This window comes from Guillardia theta (genome assembly GCF_000315625.1).
Source record: "Guillardia theta CCMP2712 unplaced genomic scaffold GUITHscaffold_10, whole genome shotgun sequence".
In the NCBI taxonomy this organism is placed as follows: domain Eukaryota; class Cryptophyceae; order Pyrenomonadales; family Geminigeraceae; genus Guillardia; species Guillardia theta.
The window spans coordinates 546288-566143 of record NW_005434664.1 but is presented as its reverse complement, the minus strand read 5'-3'; the positions used below and the strand labels follow the sequence as shown (position 1 = coordinate 566143).

At 55.6% G+C, this 19856-nt stretch overlaps 5 protein-coding genes across 5 annotated transcripts; 1 reads left to right on the top strand and 4 right to left on the bottom strand.

The window, feature by feature from the left end:
• Positions 1-1002: 1002 nt before the first annotated feature.
• Positions 1003-2758, bottom strand: GUITHDRAFT_102462 (hypothetical protein; the record flags this gene model as incomplete). The annotated part of the gene is made up of 3 exons (XM_005838772.1): positions 1003-1641; positions 1690-1770; positions 1841-2758. 3 exons carry the CDS (start codon positions 2756-2758, stop codon positions 1003-1005), a joined length of 1638 nt encoding a protein of 545 aa, XP_005838829.1.
• A 2284-nt stretch (positions 2759-5042) lies between these two features.
• Positions 5043-6706, bottom strand: GUITHDRAFT_102460 (hypothetical protein; the record flags this gene model as incomplete). Its single annotated transcript, XM_005838771.1, has 3 exons — positions 5043-5412; positions 5860-6474; positions 6573-6706. 3 exons carry the CDS (start codon positions 6704-6706, stop codon positions 5043-5045), a joined length of 1119 nt encoding a protein of 372 aa, XP_005838828.1.
• Positions 6707-11556: 4850 nt separating this feature from the next.
• Positions 11557-12840, bottom strand: GUITHDRAFT_161438 (hypothetical protein). The gene is made up of 9 exons (XM_005838770.1): positions 12724-12840; positions 12443-12528; positions 12340-12415; positions 12209-12294; positions 12119-12155; positions 12023-12070; positions 11896-11979; positions 11762-11845; positions 11557-11713 (listed from the first exon to the last, which is right to left on the bottom strand). Exons 1-9 carry the CDS (start codon positions 12823-12825, stop codon positions 11681-11683), a joined length of 636 nt encoding a protein of 211 aa, XP_005838827.1. The 5' UTR covers positions 12826-12840; the 3' UTR covers positions 11557-11680.
• A 989-nt stretch (positions 12841-13829) lies between these two features.
• On the top strand, positions 13830-14253 carry GUITHDRAFT_102457 (hypothetical protein; the record flags this gene model as incomplete). Its single annotated transcript, XM_005838769.1, has 3 exons — positions 13830-13938; positions 13983-14181; positions 14229-14253. The coding sequence occupies 3 exons, from the start codon at positions 13830-13832 to the stop codon at positions 14251-14253; spliced, it is 333 nt and encodes a 110-aa protein (XP_005838826.1).
• Positions 14254-14361: 108 nt separating this feature from the next.
• On the bottom strand, positions 14362-19776 carry TRS85 (trafficking protein particle complex subunit 8; the record flags this gene model as incomplete). Its single annotated transcript, XM_005838768.1, has 19 exons — positions 14362-14599; positions 14649-14690; positions 14741-14847; positions 14891-15001; positions 15046-15174; positions 15217-15287; positions 15332-15404; positions 15449-15628; positions 15673-15818; positions 15862-15922; positions 16022-17455; positions 17566-17625; positions 17977-18042; positions 18176-18262; positions 18379-18459; positions 18515-18586; positions 18751-18994; positions 19043-19200; positions 19273-19776. 19 exons carry the CDS (start codon positions 19774-19776, stop codon positions 14362-14364), a joined length of 3864 nt encoding a protein of 1287 aa, XP_005838825.1.
• Positions 19777-19856: the final 80 nt, after the last annotated feature.

The following is a 19856-nucleotide window of genomic DNA, read 5'->3' as shown; positions in this document are numbered from 1 at the left end:
TAATATCTTACATGTGTTCATTGTTCTGCTAGGAAGGAAGGTGCCAAGGAAAAAAATGCCGTGTTGCTTGTTCATGTGGATGCACGATGCTTACCTGATACACAAACATGAGAAGATCAATCTTCACTTGATCTCAGCCTCACCGTGATTCGTGATGGGATCTGTTTTTGAGAAACAGATTGCCGCTAACAGTTTGCACGTCTTCAACAATGTTGTTCAAGCTGGAATTGGGGTTCTAAACAATCTAGACAATATAACGTCTGTCATCAACCTGTATGTGGAGTAGCAATGCCAACCTGAGTGCATCACCACATGTAATATGTGCAAGTGCAGCGTTGAAAAGGGCAGAGCTTTGGGCATCCTGATCCATGCACGATGACTGCTCGCCGGGAAGCAGGATCTGTCACTAAAGTATCAGAGTTGCAAAGTGAGCATGCATACCACTCAAACCCACCATCTTTGATTCTCATGTTTGACCTTTGTCACCATGTTGGTCTTGGCATCTTTCAGTAGCCTGATGGTCGCTGGATGGGCAACATTCATCATGCATCGAGAGGGAGGGATGGGTTGGGGATTCCTTACCACCCACCCCCTGATCCCAAGATTGAGTGCCGTATCGACCACCCTCCTGTTTTAGGGAATTATGACACATGAGCAAGGGTGGGTACCTTACGTTAAAGTTCAAATTTTGAATACACGCCTCTGACCAGGGGTTATGCCTGCTGTATCCAACAGAGAAAAGCATGGGTGGGTCGATAGGATTTTCGGTACTGTTCTTGTACCACGAAGGCGTGTAGAATTGATTTTATTGTCGTCATGCAGTACAGTTTGAATCTAAGAATAGCACGCCGCCGATACAAATTTCTGCATGCAAATACTTGGAATAAAAGGTTCACAACCTACCCTTGCCCCAGCCAAGTCGCCCACCCGACCTACTCTTTTCCCATGGGAGAGTGAGGGTGGGGTCTACTCCAGGCAAGGGCAGAAGACCCCCAGGCGCCATCAGGGGGGGAAGGACTGGTACAAATTGCAATTAGAGCCGTGTCCATGATTAGTACCAGAAGGACAGGATCGAGAATTAACTAAAGCTATAAGCGAACGTAATGACGAGTCGACGAGAGCGCGCAAACCAGGGATGTGTACCACAGATGCCGGGGGGCGTCCTGCGTCATCAGGCACAGCAGCCGGGGCAGGTGGGATCGCCGCGCCATCTGCAGCCGGTGCAGGAGCCTTGACACGACGGTAGAGGATCGCTCCAGCATTATGGACGAAGTCGTGCGCCTCAACGAAGAAGGTCGCCAGAGGATGCTTCTGGGCACGGAGAGATCTCGAGCAGTGAACGTCCAGGCTATGAGGAGAGGGCAACATCCGGGACATGGGCTGGTCAGAGTACCAAGCGGCGAGGAAGCGAGCGATAGCCGTATAGTAAACAGCGGGGTGTAGACCCTCAGAGGGCGTGAACTCGTCCCCTCCCCGACTATGCGGAAGCTCCCGCTTGAACCTCGCAAACTCTAGCAGGTCGGGATGCGCGGCGAGGTACTGCGAGGAAGGCCAGCGGTGGTATTTCTCAAGCGCCAGGTGGACAGAGAGGTCAAAGCGACGAATCTGTGATTGGACCCGCGGGAGAAACGGAGATGACCCCTGGAGGAAGAAGCCTGAGCGCAGCTTCTGGAGATGGCTCGCCCTCACCAGCGTCTTGAACATGAAGCCATGCTGGACGAGCCCGAGCTTCGAGAGCTCTTCGTTGAGGGTAGAAACCTTCGCTCGGAGCTGACTAGCATGAAATCCATCCGTGCCGATAGGCAGGCCGCCAAGCCAGTGTAATCCCGCCAGTGACGACCTCGAAGTGAAGAAGTTGAGTCTTGAGACGGCGCTTAAGGCTCTTCTTCAGCTGCGAGAGATCAGGGTGTTGATGCCAGGAGGGGATGTAAACTTTCGACTCGCGAGGTTGAATCTCTAGCTTCAGATCAGCCACCATGTACTTCTTCATAGCGGACGTAGCTGCAACGGCATCCTCGAGTGGACCGACAAGCACGACGTTGTCAGCATAGGCCAAGACTCGAACAGAGGGAAAAAGCTCTGCGATATGGAGGAGCAGGGGGTGGATACTGTGGCAGAAAAACACGCTGGAGGGGACATCGCCCTGACAGACGCCCGAGGTACACTGAACGGAGGCTGACTGACTTTTGTGAAAGAGTCGAAGGTCAGCAGAGTCTCCATAGTAGCTGGAGAGGTAGGAGGCCCGGGCGAACAAACGGAGATGCTCGCAAGAGGGCAAGCTTGCGCCTTCAGTGATGCTCCCATCAAAGTAGTCGCGACTCGCACGTCCCTCGATTGCATCGAAGAGAGCCTGGCGGTCGAGGGAGTTGAAGGCGTTCTTTGCATCCAAACTCACCAGCACTGTGGGGTTGGCAACATCCTCATCATCACCGCGAGCGTGAAGGGGCAGGAGCGCTGACGCGGTTTGCGAGAACTTCAGACAGCCGTCTCGATCGAGCCCAAACTGAATCGCTCGAGGGTGAGACGAGAGGAAGTGCTGGTCAAGAAATGAGCGAATCGCTGCCAAAGCAAGCTTCGTCGCGAGTCGACGGTGTGCAGAACCGATGTGACCCCTCTTGTCATGCGCGTCTTCCCTCGCCATGTGCATGCTCGCGCTGCGCTGACCGATCAGCAGCGTGATATCCTCACCTTGCACAGCCGCAGGACACACTCGCTCAAGTCGCAGGATAGGGTCTTGCAGTCTACCATCTTCGCTCATTTTCCTGAGCGAGACCTGAGCCACTCTCCGATGCGAGTCTCGAGCTACTACCCCCTCAAGGCCTTCCCGCACCGCTATGCTCAGATGCTCGACTGCTATCTCCATGGCATGCCGATCTGCCAGTGTCCGACGGAATGTGATGCCACCGGATGTCAGCGCGAGCTCGATCCCTCCGTTGCTGCACATCATCTCCAGACCTGCAAACGCCGATCCTCCAAGCTTCCCACGGCGCATGACAACCTTACTCGTACGATTCGGTCGATGCTGAACGAAGCTGGTCTTCAGAGCGTCATCGATACAGTGGGGGATCCTCGTTCTCGACGGCAGGTACCCTCCCATCCTCATGGCCGCAAGATGAAGGGCGATATCCACATTCCTGGAATCCGCGATCGAGGGTCCGAGCAGTACGAGGGCTTGATGGCGGACGTGACGTTGGTCCACCCTTACATTGGTAGCTCTGCCGACCTGACCAAGTGGGGGGAGGTCAACCTCGACGCCCTCCATGTTGCAGCGTCTGAGAAGATTCGCAAACATCGCGCTGCATATGCCATGACTACTCCTCCTCGAGCGTTCATCCCTCTTGCCATCTCGACGGACGGTACCCTGCATCCTGACACCCTCCGCTTCATCTGGTATCTGGCGGACATCATTGCTCAGCGCTCGATGCCTCTTGATGGAACGTATGCCAGCCGTGCCAGTCAGATAGCGCCGAGTTAACAAAAACTCTCCTGTAAACCAAGACGACTTACGTGGCAGGCGGCAATGTAGTACATGTGACGAAGAGGAGGCCTTCCTAGCCGTCTTGCTAAGGTCCCCTCATGTCTGGATGCTTGGGTTTCACATCCTAGCATACAGTCTATCTCTCATGTGCTCCTCAATTCTGGATTTGTGTGCATTAAACTCGGTCTTGAGCAAAAACTGTCTTGTTACAACTAAGGTCGATGTGACATCTGCGTGACTTTGGACTAGTACAAGTCTAACAAACTTGTATTCCGTCGGTTATGGGCCCCGATTACATGCTCAATCATGTTGATCTTATATTTGGTTAGTTGAATTGTTTACTGGAGTTTTTTCTTTCTTGGTATTGTTTTCCGTTACTGTTGAAAATTCATGCAACTTTCTATCAAGCCTTACACATTCGGATGACTCTTCTCTTCAATCAGGCTCTCTCTCTAGCCGCAAGTTGTTTAGGCCTCTCATCTCAGCCTCAATCTGTTTGATTGATCTTCGAATAGGAAAAACAAGCCTTTCCCCAGCCAGATTGGTCGGTCGAATATCTGCTTAACCGTGTGGAAACGCACTTGAAGCTGATTCGATTCTTATTTTCTTGATCTTTGAGTAGGATCAAATGGAACTCCCAGGAGATCTGGCGGAAGTTTCATGTCATGGAGCTAGGCTGTGGCATGCATAACTGGAGCTACTTCTGGATCGGCGAACAAGGTACTACTGCACAACAATCTTCAAATGCCTTGAAACGGATGTTCCAATCTTGCGGCAGCAATCTCTGGTCACAAGTTCTTTACGGTTCAAAAATTTATCTTTTGGTCTTCAAATGCCGGCGGGCACTCTCTCTCTCCCTCTCTATCTCTCTTATCTTCTCTCTCTTCAGACTCTCTTATCCTATCCTCCATCTCTCGTCATTGCATCCGCTCGCCAGGCATCTCCCCTTATCTCTGTGCCGCACATCTAACAGCCCTGCATGAAAATCTTCTTCAGAATGGACAATCCTTGAATGGTTATTTCCCACTCAGCATGACTGTGAACTTGACGTTGTATCATCGTATCTTGACTTGGATCTGCTGACATTCTCTTGGTTGAGTGACTTTCTGACGTCCGATGTAACGTACTATTTCAGAAACTCGGGGGGAGGATGGAACGTATGCCAGCCGTGCCAGTCAGATAGCGCCGAGTTAACAAAAACTCTCCTGTAAACCAAGACGACTTACGTGGCAGGCGGCAATGTAGTACATGTGACGAAGAGGAGGCCTTCCTAGCCGTCTTGCTAAGGTCCCCTCATGTCTGGATGCTTGGGTTTCACATCCTAGCATACAGTCTATCTCTCATGTGCTCCTCAATTCTGGATTTGTGTGCATTAAACTCGGTCTTGAGCAAAAACTGTCTTGTTACAACTAAGGTCGATGTGACATCTGCGTGACTTTGGACTAGTACAAGTCTAACAAACTTGTATTCCGTCACCTCTTGAGGATGCGGCGTTTGGTCGGCACTTCGTGCCTGATGACGGACCTGCTGCTGAGGTCTTGGCTCGCAAACGCGCCGCCACCTATCAGCGCCTCACCATGCAGCTGACGCTGGAAGCGCTCTTGTCTGGTGCGAGGCGCATGACGCCCTTGCAGGCGCAAGCACTTCTCGAGCCAGAGGACAGCTCCTCCTCGGACTTTGTCGAGTCGCCCGAGGAGTCTTCGCCGGAGGTCTCCGACTCCGATGGGGGACACCCTTCGAGTGGCCCCGACGATCGGCGCGGAGCTGGCGAGGCGTCTCCGTCCCTCACTGTGACGTCGGCTGCTTGTTGCTTGCTTGTCTGCGCGGCTTCGCGCTTGGGCTGGCGGTGCCGCGTCTGGGTGCCAGCAGTGCTGGTTCTTTTCGGGCTTGTGTTTTGTGTGTGATTGTGCAGCTTCTCGCTGTGCGCAGTGTGCCTGGAGGTTTAGCTTGATCCTGCTTTATTTTGCTTGAGGCACTTTTTATCTTCTGCCAGTAAATCCTATGCTATACAGGTACATAGGATTTACTGGCAGAAGGTAAAAAGTGCCTCAAGCAAACCAATGTAAGGGTGGACCAACGTCACGTCCGCCATCAAGCCCTCGTACTGCTCGGACCCTCGATCGCGGATTCCAGGGACGGTGGATATCGCCCTTCAACATCTTCCGCCGCGACCTACGCTGTCCCTCACCTCTGCGAGCGAGCGCCAAAGACAGTTGGCGATTCATCAGTTCACTGCGGGTGACCTTCATCGGGCGGTACGGACACTACTGAGCTCCGCGGCATCTACAAGGCTGAATCTTTCACTGATCTTCTTGCTGAAGCACAAGGAGGGACTGTCGGATTTACTGGCACCCGATTTACTGATCGGATTTACTGGTGACCCGACCGATGCCGGGGAGGAAGCAGGCGAGCTCGGACCAGCAGCAAGCACCCCAGTGGTGTCGAGCTCTCCGGAGGCACCCGACGTCACAGTGAGGGACGGAGACGCCTCGCCAGCTCCGCGCCGATCGTCGGGGCCACTCGAAGGGTGTCCCCCATCGGAGTCGGAGACCTCCGGCGAAGACTCCTCGGGCGACTCGACAAAGTCCGAGGAGGAGCTGTCCTCTGGCTCGAGAAGTGCTTGCGCCTGCAAGGGCGTCATGCGCCTCGCACCAGACAAGAGCGCTTCCAGCGTCAGCTGCATGGTGAGGCGCTGATAGGTGGCGGCGCGTTTGCGAGCCAAGACCTCAGCAGCAGGTCCGTCATCAGGCACGAAGTGCCGACCAAACGCCGCATCCTCAAGAGGCATCGAGCGCTGAGCAATGATGTCCGCCAGATACCAGATGAAGCGGAGGGTGTCAGGATGCAGGGTACCGTCCGTCGAGATGGCAAGAGGGATGAACGCTCGAGGAGGAGTAGTCATGGCATATGCAGCGCGGTGTTTGCGAATCTTCTCAGACGCTGCAACATGGAGGGCGTCGAGGTTGACCTCCCCCCACTTGGTCAGGTCGGCAGAGCTACCAATGTAAGGGAGTTATAGGATTTACTGGCAGAAGATAAAAAGTAAGGGTGGACCAACGTCACGTGCGCCATCAAGCCCTCGTACTGCTCGGACCCTCGATCGCGGATTCCAGGAATGTGGATATCGCCCTTCATCTTGCGGCCATGAGGATGGGAGGGTACCTGCCGTCGAGAACGAGGATCCCCCACTGTATCGATGACGCTCTGAAGACCAGCTTCGTTCAGCATCGACCGAATCGTACGAGTAAGGTTGTCATGCGCCGTGGTACCGTGTTCCTGTGTCCAGCCTCCCTCCGTCCGCTGCCCAAGGCGGACACCCGGGCAGCGCCGGCTCCTTGTCGGCGGCTGCCCTTTCTCCGTCCGCGGCCGCCCGCTTTGTGGCGGCAGCGGACGTCTCGCCGGACTGACAGTGGTCAGTCGGCTGCCTCCGGGTATCGCGTCTAAGGGATTTTATTCCTCCTGCATGCTCCTGCTGCTTGTTGCTTGATTGCTTGACCCTTAGGCTGCTTGTCTGCGCGGCTTCGCGCTTGGGCTGGCGGTGCCGCGTCTGGGTGCCAGCAGTGCTGGTTCTTTTCGGGCTTGTGTTTTGTGTGTGTTTGTGCCGCTTCTCGCTGTGGACTGTGTGCCTGCCGGTTCAGCTTGTTCCCAGTGCTTTGTTTTGCTTGAGGCACTTTTTACCTTCTGCCAGTAAATCCTGTACCTGCTGTGCCTGATGACGCAGGACGCCCCCCGGCATCTGTGGTACACATCCGCAGGACGCCCCTCGGCATCTGTGGTACACACACAGGATTTACTGGCAGAAGGTAAAAAGTGCCTCAAGCAAAACAAAGCAGGAACAAGCTGAACCGGAAGGCACACAGTCCACAGCGAGAAGCTGCACAAACACACACAAAAAGTACACATCCCTGGTTTGCGCGCTCTCGTCGACTCGTCTCATGAGCACTTCATTCCTCCCCCTGCGCAGCGAAATGTGACCCCTCTTGTCATGCGCGTCTTCCCTCGCCATGTGCATGCTCGCGCTGCGCTGACCGATCAGCAGCGTGATATCCTCACCTTGCACAGCCGCAGGACACACTCGCTCAAGTCGCAGGATAGGGTCTTGCAGTCTACCATCTTCGCTCATTTTCCTGAGCGAGACCTGAGCCACTCTCCGATGCGAGTCTCGAGCTACTACCCCCTCAAGGCAAAGCAAGGCCTTCCCGCACCGCTATGCTCAGATGCTCGACTGCTATCTCCATGGCATGCCGATCTGCCAGTGTCCGACGGAATGTGATGGATGTCAGCGCGAGCTCGATCCCTCCGTTGCTGCACATCATCTCCAGACCTACAAACGCCGATCCTCCAAGCTTCCCACGGCGCATGACAACCTTACTCGTACGATTCGGTCGATGCTGAACGAAGCTGGTCTTCAGAGCGTCATCGATACAGTGGGGGATCCTCGTTCTCGACGGCAGGTACCCTCCCATCCTCATGGCCGCAAGATGAAGGGCGATATCCACATCCCTGGAATCCGCGACCGAGGGTCCGAGCAGTACGAGAGGTATAGGATTTTCTGGCAGAAGGTAAAAAGTGCCTCAAGCAAAATAAAGCAGGAACAAGCTGAACCGGCAGGCACACAGTCCACAGCGAGAAGCTGCACAAACACACACAAAACACAAGCCCGAAAAGAACCAGCACTGCTGGCACCCAGAGGGCTATATATAGGATTTACTGGCAGAAGATAAAAAGTGCCTCAAGCAAAACAAAGCAGGAACAAGCTGGGGCTTGATGGCGGACGTGACGTTGGTCCACCCTTACATTGGTAGCTCTCCCGACCTGACCAAGTGGGGGGAGGTCAACCTCGACGCCCTCCATGTTGCAGCGTCTGAGAAGATTCGCAAACATCGCGCTGCATATGCCATGACTATGACTACTCCTCCTCGAGCGTTCATCCCTCTTGCCATCTCGACGGACGGTACCCTGCATCCTGACACCCTCCGCTTCATCTGGTATCTGGCGGACATCATTGCTCAGCGCTCGATGCCTCTTGAGGATGCGGCGTTTGGTCGGCACTTCGTGCCTGATGACGGACCTGCTGCTGAGGTCTTGGCTCGCAAACGCGCCGCCACCTATCAGCGCCTCACCATGCAGCTGACGCTGGAAGCGCTCTTGTCTGGTGCGAGGCGCATGACGCCCTTGCGGGCGCAAGCACTCCTCGAGCCAGAGGACAGCTCCTCCTCGGACTTTGTCGAGTCGCCCGAGGAGTCTTCGCCGGAGGTCTCCGACTCCGATGGGGGAAACCCTTCGAGTGGCCCCGATGATGGGCGCGGAGCTGGCGACTCGGAGGCGTCTCCGTCCCTCACTGTGAATCCTGTACTGTGACGTCGGGTGCCTCCGGAGAGCTCGACACCACTGGGGTGCTTGCTGCTGGTCCGAGCTCGCCTGCTTCCTCCCCGGCATCGGTCGGGTCACGCCGGTCCTTGGGCTGCTAGGATTTACTGGACATTCGCGGCCGCGGCGTCGCCGCCGTCACGGGCGGCTACCACTGACTCGGCTACCGCTGACTCGGAGGCTAGCGAGGTAGCGAGGAGGACTACCTCGAGCGGTACCGTGTTCATGTGTCCAGCCTCCCTCCGTCCGCTGCCCCAGGCGGATCCCCGGGCAACGCCGGCTCCTTGTCGGCGGCTGCCCTTTCTCCGTCCGCGGCCGCCCGCTTTGTGGCGGCAGCGGACGTCTCGACTGACAGTGGTCAGTCGGCTGCCTCCGGGTATCGCGTCTAAGGGATTTTATTCCTCCTGCATGCTCCTGCTGCTTGTTGCTTGATTGCTTGACCCTTAGGCTGCTTGTCTGCGCGGCTTCGCGCTTGGGCTCCAGGCACACAGCGAGAAGCTGCACAATCACACACAAAACACAAGCCCGAAAAGAACCAGCACTGCTGGCACCCAGACGCGGCACCGCCAGCCCAAGCGCGAAGCCGCGCAGACAAGCAGCCTAAGGGTCAAGCAATCAAGCAACAAGCAGCAGGAGCATGCAGGAGGAATAAAATCCCTTAGACGCGATACCCGGAGGCAGCCGACTGACCACTGTCAGTCCGGCGAGACGTCCGCTGCCGCCACAAAGCGGGCGGCCGCGGACGGAGAAAGGGCGCGGCCGCCGACAAGGAGCCGGCGTTGCCCGGGGGTCCGCCTGGGGCAGCGGACGGAAGGGAGGCTGGACACAGGAACACGGTACCGCTCGAGGTAGTCCTCCTCGCTAGCCTCCGAGACTCCTCCTCGGGCGACTCGACAAAGTCCGAGGAGGAGCTGTCCTCTGGCTCGAGGAGTGCTTGCGCCCGCAAGGGCGTCATGCGCCTCGCACCAGACAGGAGCGCCTCCAGCGTCAGCTGCATAGTGAGGCGCTGATAGGTGGCGGCGCGTTTGCGAGCCAAGACCTCAGCAGCAGGTCCGTCATCAGGCACAAAGTGCCGACTGCCGACCAAACGCCGCATCCTCAAGAGGCATCGAGCGCTGAGCAATGATGTCCACCAGATACCAGATGAAGCGGAGGCAGGGTACCGTCCGTCGAGATGGCAAGAGGGATGAACGCTCGAGGAGGAGTAGTCATAGCATATGCAGCGCGGTGTTTGCGAATCTTCTCAGACGCTGCAACATGGAGGGCGTCGAGGTTGACCTCCCCCCACTTGGTCAGGTCGGGAGAGCTACCAATGTAAGGGTGGACCAACGTCACGTGCGCCATCAAGCCCTCGTACGGCAGTGCTCGGACCCTCGATCGCGGATTCCAGGGATGTGGATATCGCCCTTCATCATGAGAAGGTAAAAAGTGCCTCAAGCAAAACAAAGCAGGAACAAGCTAAACCTGCATGCACACAGCTCCACAGCGAGAAGCTGCATAATCACACACAACAAAATAAGACCAAAACTTCGTAACCAGCACCGCGGACGTGCCATGATAGGATTTACTTCGGGCATCTGGCAGCAGACCCGGTACCGTAAATCTTCGACCACCGCCAGCCCACGCGCGAAGCCGCGCAGACAAGCAGCCGAAGGGTCAAGCAATCAAGCAAGCCTGTAGGAGGGGTAACAAGCAGCAGAAGGGGACGTCCGAAATGAAACCCCCTTACTAGACGCGATACCCGGAGGCAGCCGACTGATCAGTCGAGACGTCCGCCGCCGCCGCAAAGCTGGCGGCCACGGACGGAGAAAGGGCAGCCGCCGACAAGGAGCCGGCGCTGCCCGGGCGTCCGCCGGGGGTCCGCCGGGGGCAGCGGACGAAGATTTACTTGCAGAAGGTAAAAAGTGCCTCAAGCCTGCAAAACAAAGCAGGAACAAGCTAAACCTGCTTGCACACAGCGCACAGCGAGAAGCGGAAAGAGGGAGGCTGGGCACAGGAGCACGGTACCGCTCGAGGTGACGCATCCAGGTCCTCCTCACTAGCCTCCGAGTCAGCGGTAGCCGAGACCAACACCACCCGTGACGGCGGCGACGCCTTGAATCAATGCCCAGGGACCGGGGCTGTGCGGCACTGATCGGCCCGAGGCAGGCGAGCTCGCCGACCAGCAGCAAGCACCCCAGTGGTGTCGAGCTCTCAATGTGGGGTGGACCAACGTAACGTCCGCCATCATCCCAGGCCCGAGGGATGAGGATGTCGGCCTTGGTTTTGTGCCCATGCTGAGAGGCCGGCTTCGCTGAGCATCGCCTTGACTGTTCGAGTAAGGTTGTCATGCGCAATAGGAAGCTTGGAGGTTCGACGCTTGCAGGTCTGGAGATGATGTGCAGCAACGGAGGGATCGAGCTCGCGCTGACATCCATCACATTCGGTCGGACACTGGCAGATCGGCATGCCAGGGATGTGTACCTCGTAGCGTCCTGCATCATCAGGCACAGCCTCCGAGTCGGCATGAACCAGTCCAGGTGGAATCTCCTCGTACTGCTCAGACCCACTCTGGCACGGTCGCATATCCCAGGGATGTACTCGGATGTTGCGCGGGCCGCAAGTTGACTCAGCTGATGTCATCAACAGGGCAAAGGTAGCCTTGACAGTGTGTGATAGCGCGTATAGTGTGATGGTTTGCAGGGCGAGCTGAGCCTGACACCACCTTTGATTCGAGTGTCACGTGAAGTCAAGCAAACTTAAAACTGCTCTACGACAAGAGGTTAGTGAGCTGCCAATCATCCTGCCTAGCTAATCCGATGATCCTTGGCTTGTTATGGTAGGATGCCTTCTTCATGATTCGCTCTTCAGAGCGTCGTTGATAGCCTGCAATCCAAGGCGACTCAGGGCGAAACCCCTTGCACGTCACGTGACCTGTTCCATGTCCGACATCGGGTGACCCTGCCAGGCGACGATGCCCTTCTTGTCGATGACAAAGGCTGCTGGAATTCCTTCCACCTGCGGGCTAAGGATGAGAGGACATGCGCAGAAGAGCAAGAAGAGCGAACAGGATATCCTCGAGACACACTCCCGGTGGTGTCCAAGCCGATAGTGTACTTGGGAGCCACTTCCTTGTTCTTGTCGCAGAAGGCCTACAGACTTGTCAAGCGTGTCTGCCGCGAGAGGACTCAAGACCTTGATGGTCTTGTCCGACTCGGAGGATATCCCGATGATCTGAACGTCCTGAGGTACTCGCGTCATCCACGGTTTGGTCGATCATGACTTGAACACCTTGGACTTATACTTGTCGAAGATGCTGTTGAGGTGACTACACCTTCAAGTCAGCGTCTGGCTGACTTGACAGTTCTGTACTTGACTCACGGGATCGACTTGCGACAAGGAGGACACCATGTTGCCCAGAACTCAACGACTGTCACTTTTCCATTTCCAAGTTCAACTTCCGAGCCCTGGCATCCCGTTATTGCCTTACAATCAACATTGCGATGGTCAACCTGAAAGATCTGAAGGTCTTTCACCGGAGGAGCGGGAGATCCGACAATCTTCTTAGCAAAGAAGGGAGCGATGATGCTAACAGGATGTCACTCTACCCTCAACCTTGAGATAGGCACACAGACCGAGGTAGAACCAAGGCGACCAGGAACTGTTTGAAGGCATAAGACGCGGTCAAAGTGATCAGCAGGCTTTCGAACAACATAGAGAATATGTAGCGAATGAAAACACAAGGAAGATGCAAAGGCTCAGGTGCCTCAACATTCCTGACCAGCCTCGCGACATACATCATCAGCAACAGGCACAAACGAGACGGAAGGTGGGGGGGAGCTCAGTGGGCGGTTATAGGAGTAGCAGGAGCGGGAGCAGAGTCAGCTGTTGCGCACCTGGAGAATGATGGTAACTGTATTGCTGAGACCGACCATGGAGCAAACATAGTTCGTCCCCACGATCGCCGCGATCGCCAGCGCCATGTTCAAACCCGCCATGCCTATCTCGTTCGCGAATGATGGCAGTCCGTTCGATGCGCCCTGAAAACCGCCAAGTAACCTCCAAATAACCGCTACGTAACTGCTTGGAAAAATGATGTGAACCGCGAAAGATGGTAGACTAGTGGTGTCAGCGTCCACTACGTGTGGCTCCTACAGGGGTCCATATCTGTCCAAGGTAGGGGGTAGGGGTACAAGGAGGGGTACTTTTTGACGGAAACAAGGGGGGTGATGATGAAGAGTTGTATCATCACCCACCCCCACCCCCGTATCATAGGTCTTCAACTGACATATGAACTACCCACCCCAAGGGACTTTGTTTAGCGATGGACCAGGGTCAAGCATAGAGGGTAGGGTGGAACGTGTGGGTGGTGTGGGTTATACTATATCTAGGACCTGGGTCCTAGTAACCCTAATTAACGCCCTCGCCGCAATGCAGCGCCTCTGTGAGTGCGACCCCTTGCACAGAATGCCAAAACCACTCTCCTCTCCTCGCCCCTTTCTCCTCTCCCTCTCCTCCTCTCCCTCCTGCACCCGCCTTCCCCTCCCCGCTCTCCTCTCCCTCTCCTCATCACCCTCCCACATCTACCTTCCCCTCCCACCTCACTCTCCCCCTCTTTTCTCCTCTCCCTCTCCTCCTCGCCCTTCGATATCTGCCTTCCTCTCTCTCCATTCTCCCCTCGCCTCTTCTGACCTTTCTCAAAATTCTCCCCTACCCGCTCCTCACTTCTCGCTCTACCCTCACAGCATAATAACTCCCCTCGCCCCCGTGCACTTCGATCCTCGCTATTCGCTACTTGCTCCTCTGCTCCGAGTTCGCCATCAACCCTCTTCGTATTCCTTCCTCTCCCTTCCCTTGAACAGGCCGAATTTCCATCTCCTCAAACCTCATTTTTGTCTTTCTTCTTCCGACTCTTGCCCCATCAACTTGTCAACCACTGAATTTCTTGCCCGCTGCTGCCTCCTCTTGAATTCTTGGTCTTCGTATCCACACTTTTCCTTGCATGCTTCAAGAAATAACATTGCTGCTAGCCTCCGTGGCAAGCAAGGCTCTCCGCATCCCTCGTACAGCACCCAAGGCTTCTCGTAGTTTCGCTCATGGCGGAGCTGACGGTTCAACCATTACAAGAAAGATGCAGCACTGACGTATCTTGCAGAGTCTGATTTCTGGAAGAACGTCTCCCTTGGCGGCCTCGTGCTTGTCGGTGTTGTCGGAGCGTGGGAGTACAAGGTGCACATGGACCATCACAACGATCCGCACATGGACCCTGCCAAGAACACCTTCCCTTACATCCACATTCGCAACAAGCAATATCCCTGGTCCTGCGGGGATTGCAATCTTTTTGACAGTGAATGGTGAGATGATTATGTTCGGTTAACTTGTTTCGTAACTCGATGTGCAGCTGGAAAGAATGCAAAGGAAATTGAATTTGTACCAGTCAAAGTGAATTCGTTCGAACGCATCGCATGTCCGAATATGATTTCGTATTTACATGAAATGCATCTGCTAGGAATGGGGTAGTTCCGGGGTAGTTTCTATGGAGCATGCACTCGCAGCAGGTGCTGGAAGTTTGAGGCAGAAAAATCCTGAGAGGGAAATTGAAGCTGCGAGAAAGTGATACGAAACCTGTTGAGGTTGTACACGCCCGGACGATAAACGCAGACTGAGAGCTTGACGCATTCTCTTTCTCGGGCCTGAAGCTTCAACGATTTTCGCAGACATCCTCCCCACTCGAAGTCCCAACTTCTCTCTACCATCGCTTGACCTTCCGTGCTACTCACAGCAGATGAGACAAGCAAGATTAGATGGACAATCATCGTACCTCCCGTAGGCCTCGGAAGGCGCAAGAGCCTCGAAGCTGATGCTGTCACGAGTAACTGTCAGCTCGTGCAAGGCCAAGGAGGACAGAGAGACCTCAGAGGCTGCGACCACCCGCTGTTAGAGACGAGGATGGTGATCGGTACCACCATAGGCTTCCCGCAGGCCTCAAGCGTGACGTCAGTTGGCCCCTCAACTCGTAACTGTCGACTAGTCATGGTCCCTGCCTCCTCCTCTCTCATCCACCTGAAGGGGGCAAAGCTGCTGCTTCTCCATTAAGGAGTGCGCCGCAAGCCTCGCAAGCTTGTCACCATCACGCGTGAACGAATGCTCTTTCTGCAGGCTCGCGTCCGAGTGCTGCTGGCATGTCAGGTGGGAAACAGCTCAAGGCGGAGTCACACGTTGTAGAGCAGCGAGTCGATGTCAGGCCGGGCAGGCGACTCAGGTTCTCCACAGGAGAGGAAGACACAACCCATGCGGCCGCTGTCACTCGTGCTCCACAGAAGGACGAGGCGGGTTCCGATGTCGTCCTGTGCTCTCCTCACACTCCTTGCAGGTGGAGGGTCAGTCACCTGAAGCTCCCTGGTGTCATGCAGTGGGTGGATGAGGCAGAACCTCCGCTGCTCCCAGTAGTGAAAGAAACCTGCAGCAAGATCAGCCATGCAGCAACTTACGATGAGAGCAGACCCGTGAGAGGAGAGGAGGACAGCGCCATGTGCTTGCAGTCGGGGGTGAAGGAAACGCTCGAGTTTGTCATTCCCTGTTCTCAACTCTTACACGCATCTTTTCTTCATCCTCCTTCACCTTCTGCTCGGCATCTCCAGATGGAGTCACTTGAAGGTAGATGACTACCTGCGGAGTGCGTGAGCCCTGCCCCAGACTATGCTTCCTTCTTGCCTTGCTCCCTCCGGCCACAGAAAACTGCGTGGTTCCTCCTGCCTGTGCAAGCGGCATCGCTCGCCATCGCGAGCTCAAGCACATGACCTGCATGCTCGTCACGAGTTGCGTCAAGGGAGTAGAAGAAGAACCTGGAGGAGCTTGAGAGAAGCCTCAGCCTTGCTCCTCCCTTTGGCTGCCTCGTGCATGGGCGATAAGGGCGTGTTGTCGCTGAGGGAAGAGGAGTTCAAGACACAGTCGACGGTGAGCGCGAGGGTCAGCCGGTCCATGTCCGAGGCTGATGGAGAAAGTCAACTGTGAATCTCTCTGATCGACTTCACCTGACGATCGGAGGTTGACTGACGTTTTGAGGGAAGGCAGGACATACTGCGATGCTTCCAGCTGTGAACATTGCTCAACATCCTTTCTCTCTCCCCTCCTCACCCTGCATCCTCGTTCCTCTTCCTTGCACTGTCTAACACTTCATCCTTCTTCTCTCACCCGCAGCAGGCGATATCGCATCGCGCTCTTCGAGTCTGTCGAGGTGTAGTGCAGCAGCAGCTTGAAGTTTTGCGCTCCTGGTCGGTGTGCCCTGTACCAGATAGGGATAGCAACCGCCTGCCCTGCCTCCAGCACACTCTTTTCTCCCCAGCAGAGTTCGAGCACAGGAGGCTCAAGCTCCCAGCTGGCATCAAAGGGATGCAGAGGAACGCTCTCCTCCTCGTGCTTGTTTGTCTTGCGCGACAGATATCCCTGAGGATACTCGACAGTCTCAGCCTCCCCACTCGCCCTGGAGAAGAAGGCAGGGTGCGAGACCGCCAACCGTAGGCCGCAAGCAGCTCTACTCCCGACGTTACGAACGTGGAGGAGGCAGCGGACGATCTCGCCGTAGAGAGCCGTGTCAGGTAGTCCACTCACCGTCGCCTGCAGTCTAGGCATGGGAGGGACGCACTGCATATCTAGTCGCTCGTCCCGCTGGTACTCGCGTTGCATCCTCCTCGCCTTGGAGTCGTTGAGCCTCTTCCCTTTCAGGTCAAAGTGGTGCACGCAACGGACAACCCCCACTAGCTTCCACCTGACGCCCTTCACTCTCACCCATCCCTCCTTCTTCGCCTTCATGTGCAGCGACACCCGCGTCCGAGAGGAAGGCTCAAGCGTCAGGTCTTGCTGCTCGATCTCCATCGCGCTCTCTTCCTCGTGTTCCTTCCACTCCACTTCCTTGGGCACTGCAACGTCCTGATGAGGTGGAGGGAGCGAGGAGGAGGAGAACTCATACTCAAGGGTGAAGCTGTTCAGCTCCAGAGGGATTTGCAACGGGTTCACGAGGTCGAGGCTGAAAGTCGTCTCCTCGTCCACCACGATGCATCGCTTGTTGCGAGGGGCAGCTTCAGGTAGCGCTGCTCGCAAGTTCTGCAACGTGCTCTTGCTTTGCCTCACCCGCTCTCTCCATCTGCGAGCGTCCACAAGCGCCTCCTCCAGGTCGCTCCACGTCAGGATGCAGTCCTTGCTCAGGTTCGCGCTCACAGCCTCCTCATCAGCGTTGGGTTCACTACGGCAGATGCTCAGCCCCGTGTCCTTGATGAGCGGCAGCCGCAGGTCTGAGATCACCAGCTGGGGACAGTGCTGCCGCATGACAAGCGCGAAGTCGCGGAGGTAGATGAGCTGACGCTCAGCGGGCTTGCCCTCCTGGTTACCCAGCAGCTTCACGTAGAAGGAGACAGCCTGTGGGAGCATGTGCATGGCAATTGAGTGCTTGGCGAGCGCCGAGTAGAGATGGTCGTCGATGTGCGTCCAGTTTCTTGTCTCGTAGACCTGCAGCGCCGCGAGGTAGCAGCGCAGGCCGTGCGCCTTGTGCCCTCCCTTGAGGTAGCGATGCCCCGCATGCACCAGATGCAGCGCGTACTTTCTCACTTGTGCTCCTCCTCCTCCTCGCACCTGCAGGAATGAGAGAGCGGCCTGGGTAAACGTGAGGAGCGGACAAGGTTGAGAGTGGAACGAAGAGCAGAGACACAAGAGGATGGAGAGGAGGGGAAGCGGGGGGTCACCTGCTCATACAAGATGGCAGACCGAAGATCGTTATTGTCGGTTGCCGTGATACGGATCAGCTATGGAAGGAAACTCACAACCCGGACATGATCGAGAAAAGAAGGAGGTCAAGCAGAAAGCGTGTGCTCGCTTCTCCTACCTTCTCAGCTGCCTCAACAAATTTGCCGCGAGCTCGGAGAATGTCGGCATGGAGGAAAGAGAGGCGTAGGGAGTGGCGGACCCGACCGAATCTTTGATAGTTGATGAAAGCATTGTCTAGGTACTCATCTTGAACATGCTTCTTCGTATCGGGTGACTGAAGTTGAAAAATATAAGAAGACAACAAGAAAGTGAATCAAGGAGAGAAAGCGAGGAGGGAGGAGGAGAGAGAGTGAAAGAGAAACGAAGAGCTGCTGGTCTTTGTTCATCACCATCATGAAGTGACAAATCGCTGACATCTCAGAAGCACCTGCCACATGCCTCCATGCCTTGTCGCGCTGCAAGAATCAACAATGAGAATGAGAATCACAGCGGGCAACGATGGGGAGAGAGGAAAGAAGAAAGCGACATGTGGGATGGAAGGAAGAGGGGATACAAGCAGGAAGCAGGAGGACAGATGGAAGAGAAAACCTTGAAATCACCCTGAACAAGCTTGTAGTGTGACAACGCAAGGTCATAGTCATGGAGCATGAACGCAAGATCTGCTAGCGCTCGAATCTGCAATCTCCAAGTGACAAGGCAGCAAGACAAGCAGGGAGGTAAAGAAATGGAAACGAAGGGAAGGTAAGCAAGACCAAAGGAGAAGGCTGGCAACAAGACAGGAGGAGAGGAACCTGTCCCTCTGTGGACGTGTAGAGGTAGATGGGGCCAGAAGCTTCGGACCCTTCGATGAAACCTTCCCGTCCTGCTTCACCCTATGGCAACAACAGCTTAGACACAGTTCTACAGAAGCTCGATAGCGCAGGGTACCGAAGGCTTCCCGAAGAGAGAGCTCCCCCAGGATTTGAACTGATTCTTGATTCCTTTCCTCACCGCCGTCACCTGCTTAGCGATCAGATGCTTCCCACATCTCCTCGTCCTCATCTATTTCTCTCCTGGCTCCCCGTCCTGCATATTCTACCTCCACCTCCCTTCCTTTTCTCGTCCTCACGATTCTTCTTCTTCCCTCTTGTCTCTACATCCACCTGATTATTAAGCATGCGGACCCGCTTGTCCATATGAGGCACAAGAGACTTGGTGACGAACTCGGAGACGAAGCGGGTGATGGCGTCGCAGTCAGCAGGAGACAAGAAGGCTCCTCTTCTCCTGTTCTCTTCTAGCGGCGGAATGTCCATCTTAGCAGCGTGAGGCCTGTGGCATGTCCAGATGTCGTCACTTGGGCCGGCAGCGCCTTTCTCGTTCGAGTTGATGCACAGGAGGGAGCAGGAGGGAGCTCCGAGCGTCTCCTTCCTGCGATGAGCAACATCACGGCATGACCATGGCTGTGGCAAGGCTCACATCAGACGAAGACTCTCCTCTGCTCGCTCTCTCGCTCCTCCATCTTCCTGGTTGTCATGGAGCAGCACATAATGCTTGAGCATGTTGGGGTCCATTAGGCCTTCTCGGAACAAGGCGGGAAGAGCATCGATGGACATGAGAGCCATAAGCTTGGAGATCTGCCGCACAGCTCAGATGTCAATGCAGGAAGCACAAGTAGACAAGAGCAAGGCGAGCCCTTCTCCACTTACCACATCCACCTCTTGCGAAGAGACAACAAGGATGGCTGCAATGGGATGGTCAAAGTACTCATGGTCACTACATCGCAGCCCTCGCTGCAGCTCCTCGCGGTAGTCAACGAACCATGGCGCCAGGTCTCTCTCTGTCTTGTCCTGGGTGACGAGGGCGGCGCTTTCTTTGCTTTTGATCTCGGGGATGAGACCTTGGGCAGTGGAAGCCGAAGATGCGATCACGCCATCCAGCACAACATCCACAAACTCTTCGGGCGCTTGCTCCACCTCCCCACTCTCCACAAACCGAATGTTCATACGAGGCACCCGCCATGGTTGATCACGGGTAGTGTGAACAGCGATAGGGGAGGTGTCAACCAGTGAGCATGGACGGAGCAGGTCAATGAAGGAGAGCTCATTCTTGCGAGCAACCTTCTCGGCATCTCCTGTTGGGAGGACAAGCACTGTAGGCGAGAGAACTCGGTGCAAGAAGTCTTTCAGATCCTGCTTATGATAATTGTCCATGCGGCTCTCAACAAAGGTAAAGAAACCGAGGAGAGGCTAGAAGGGAGAGGGGAGAGGAGAGCGGTGGCTGCTTGCTGGGC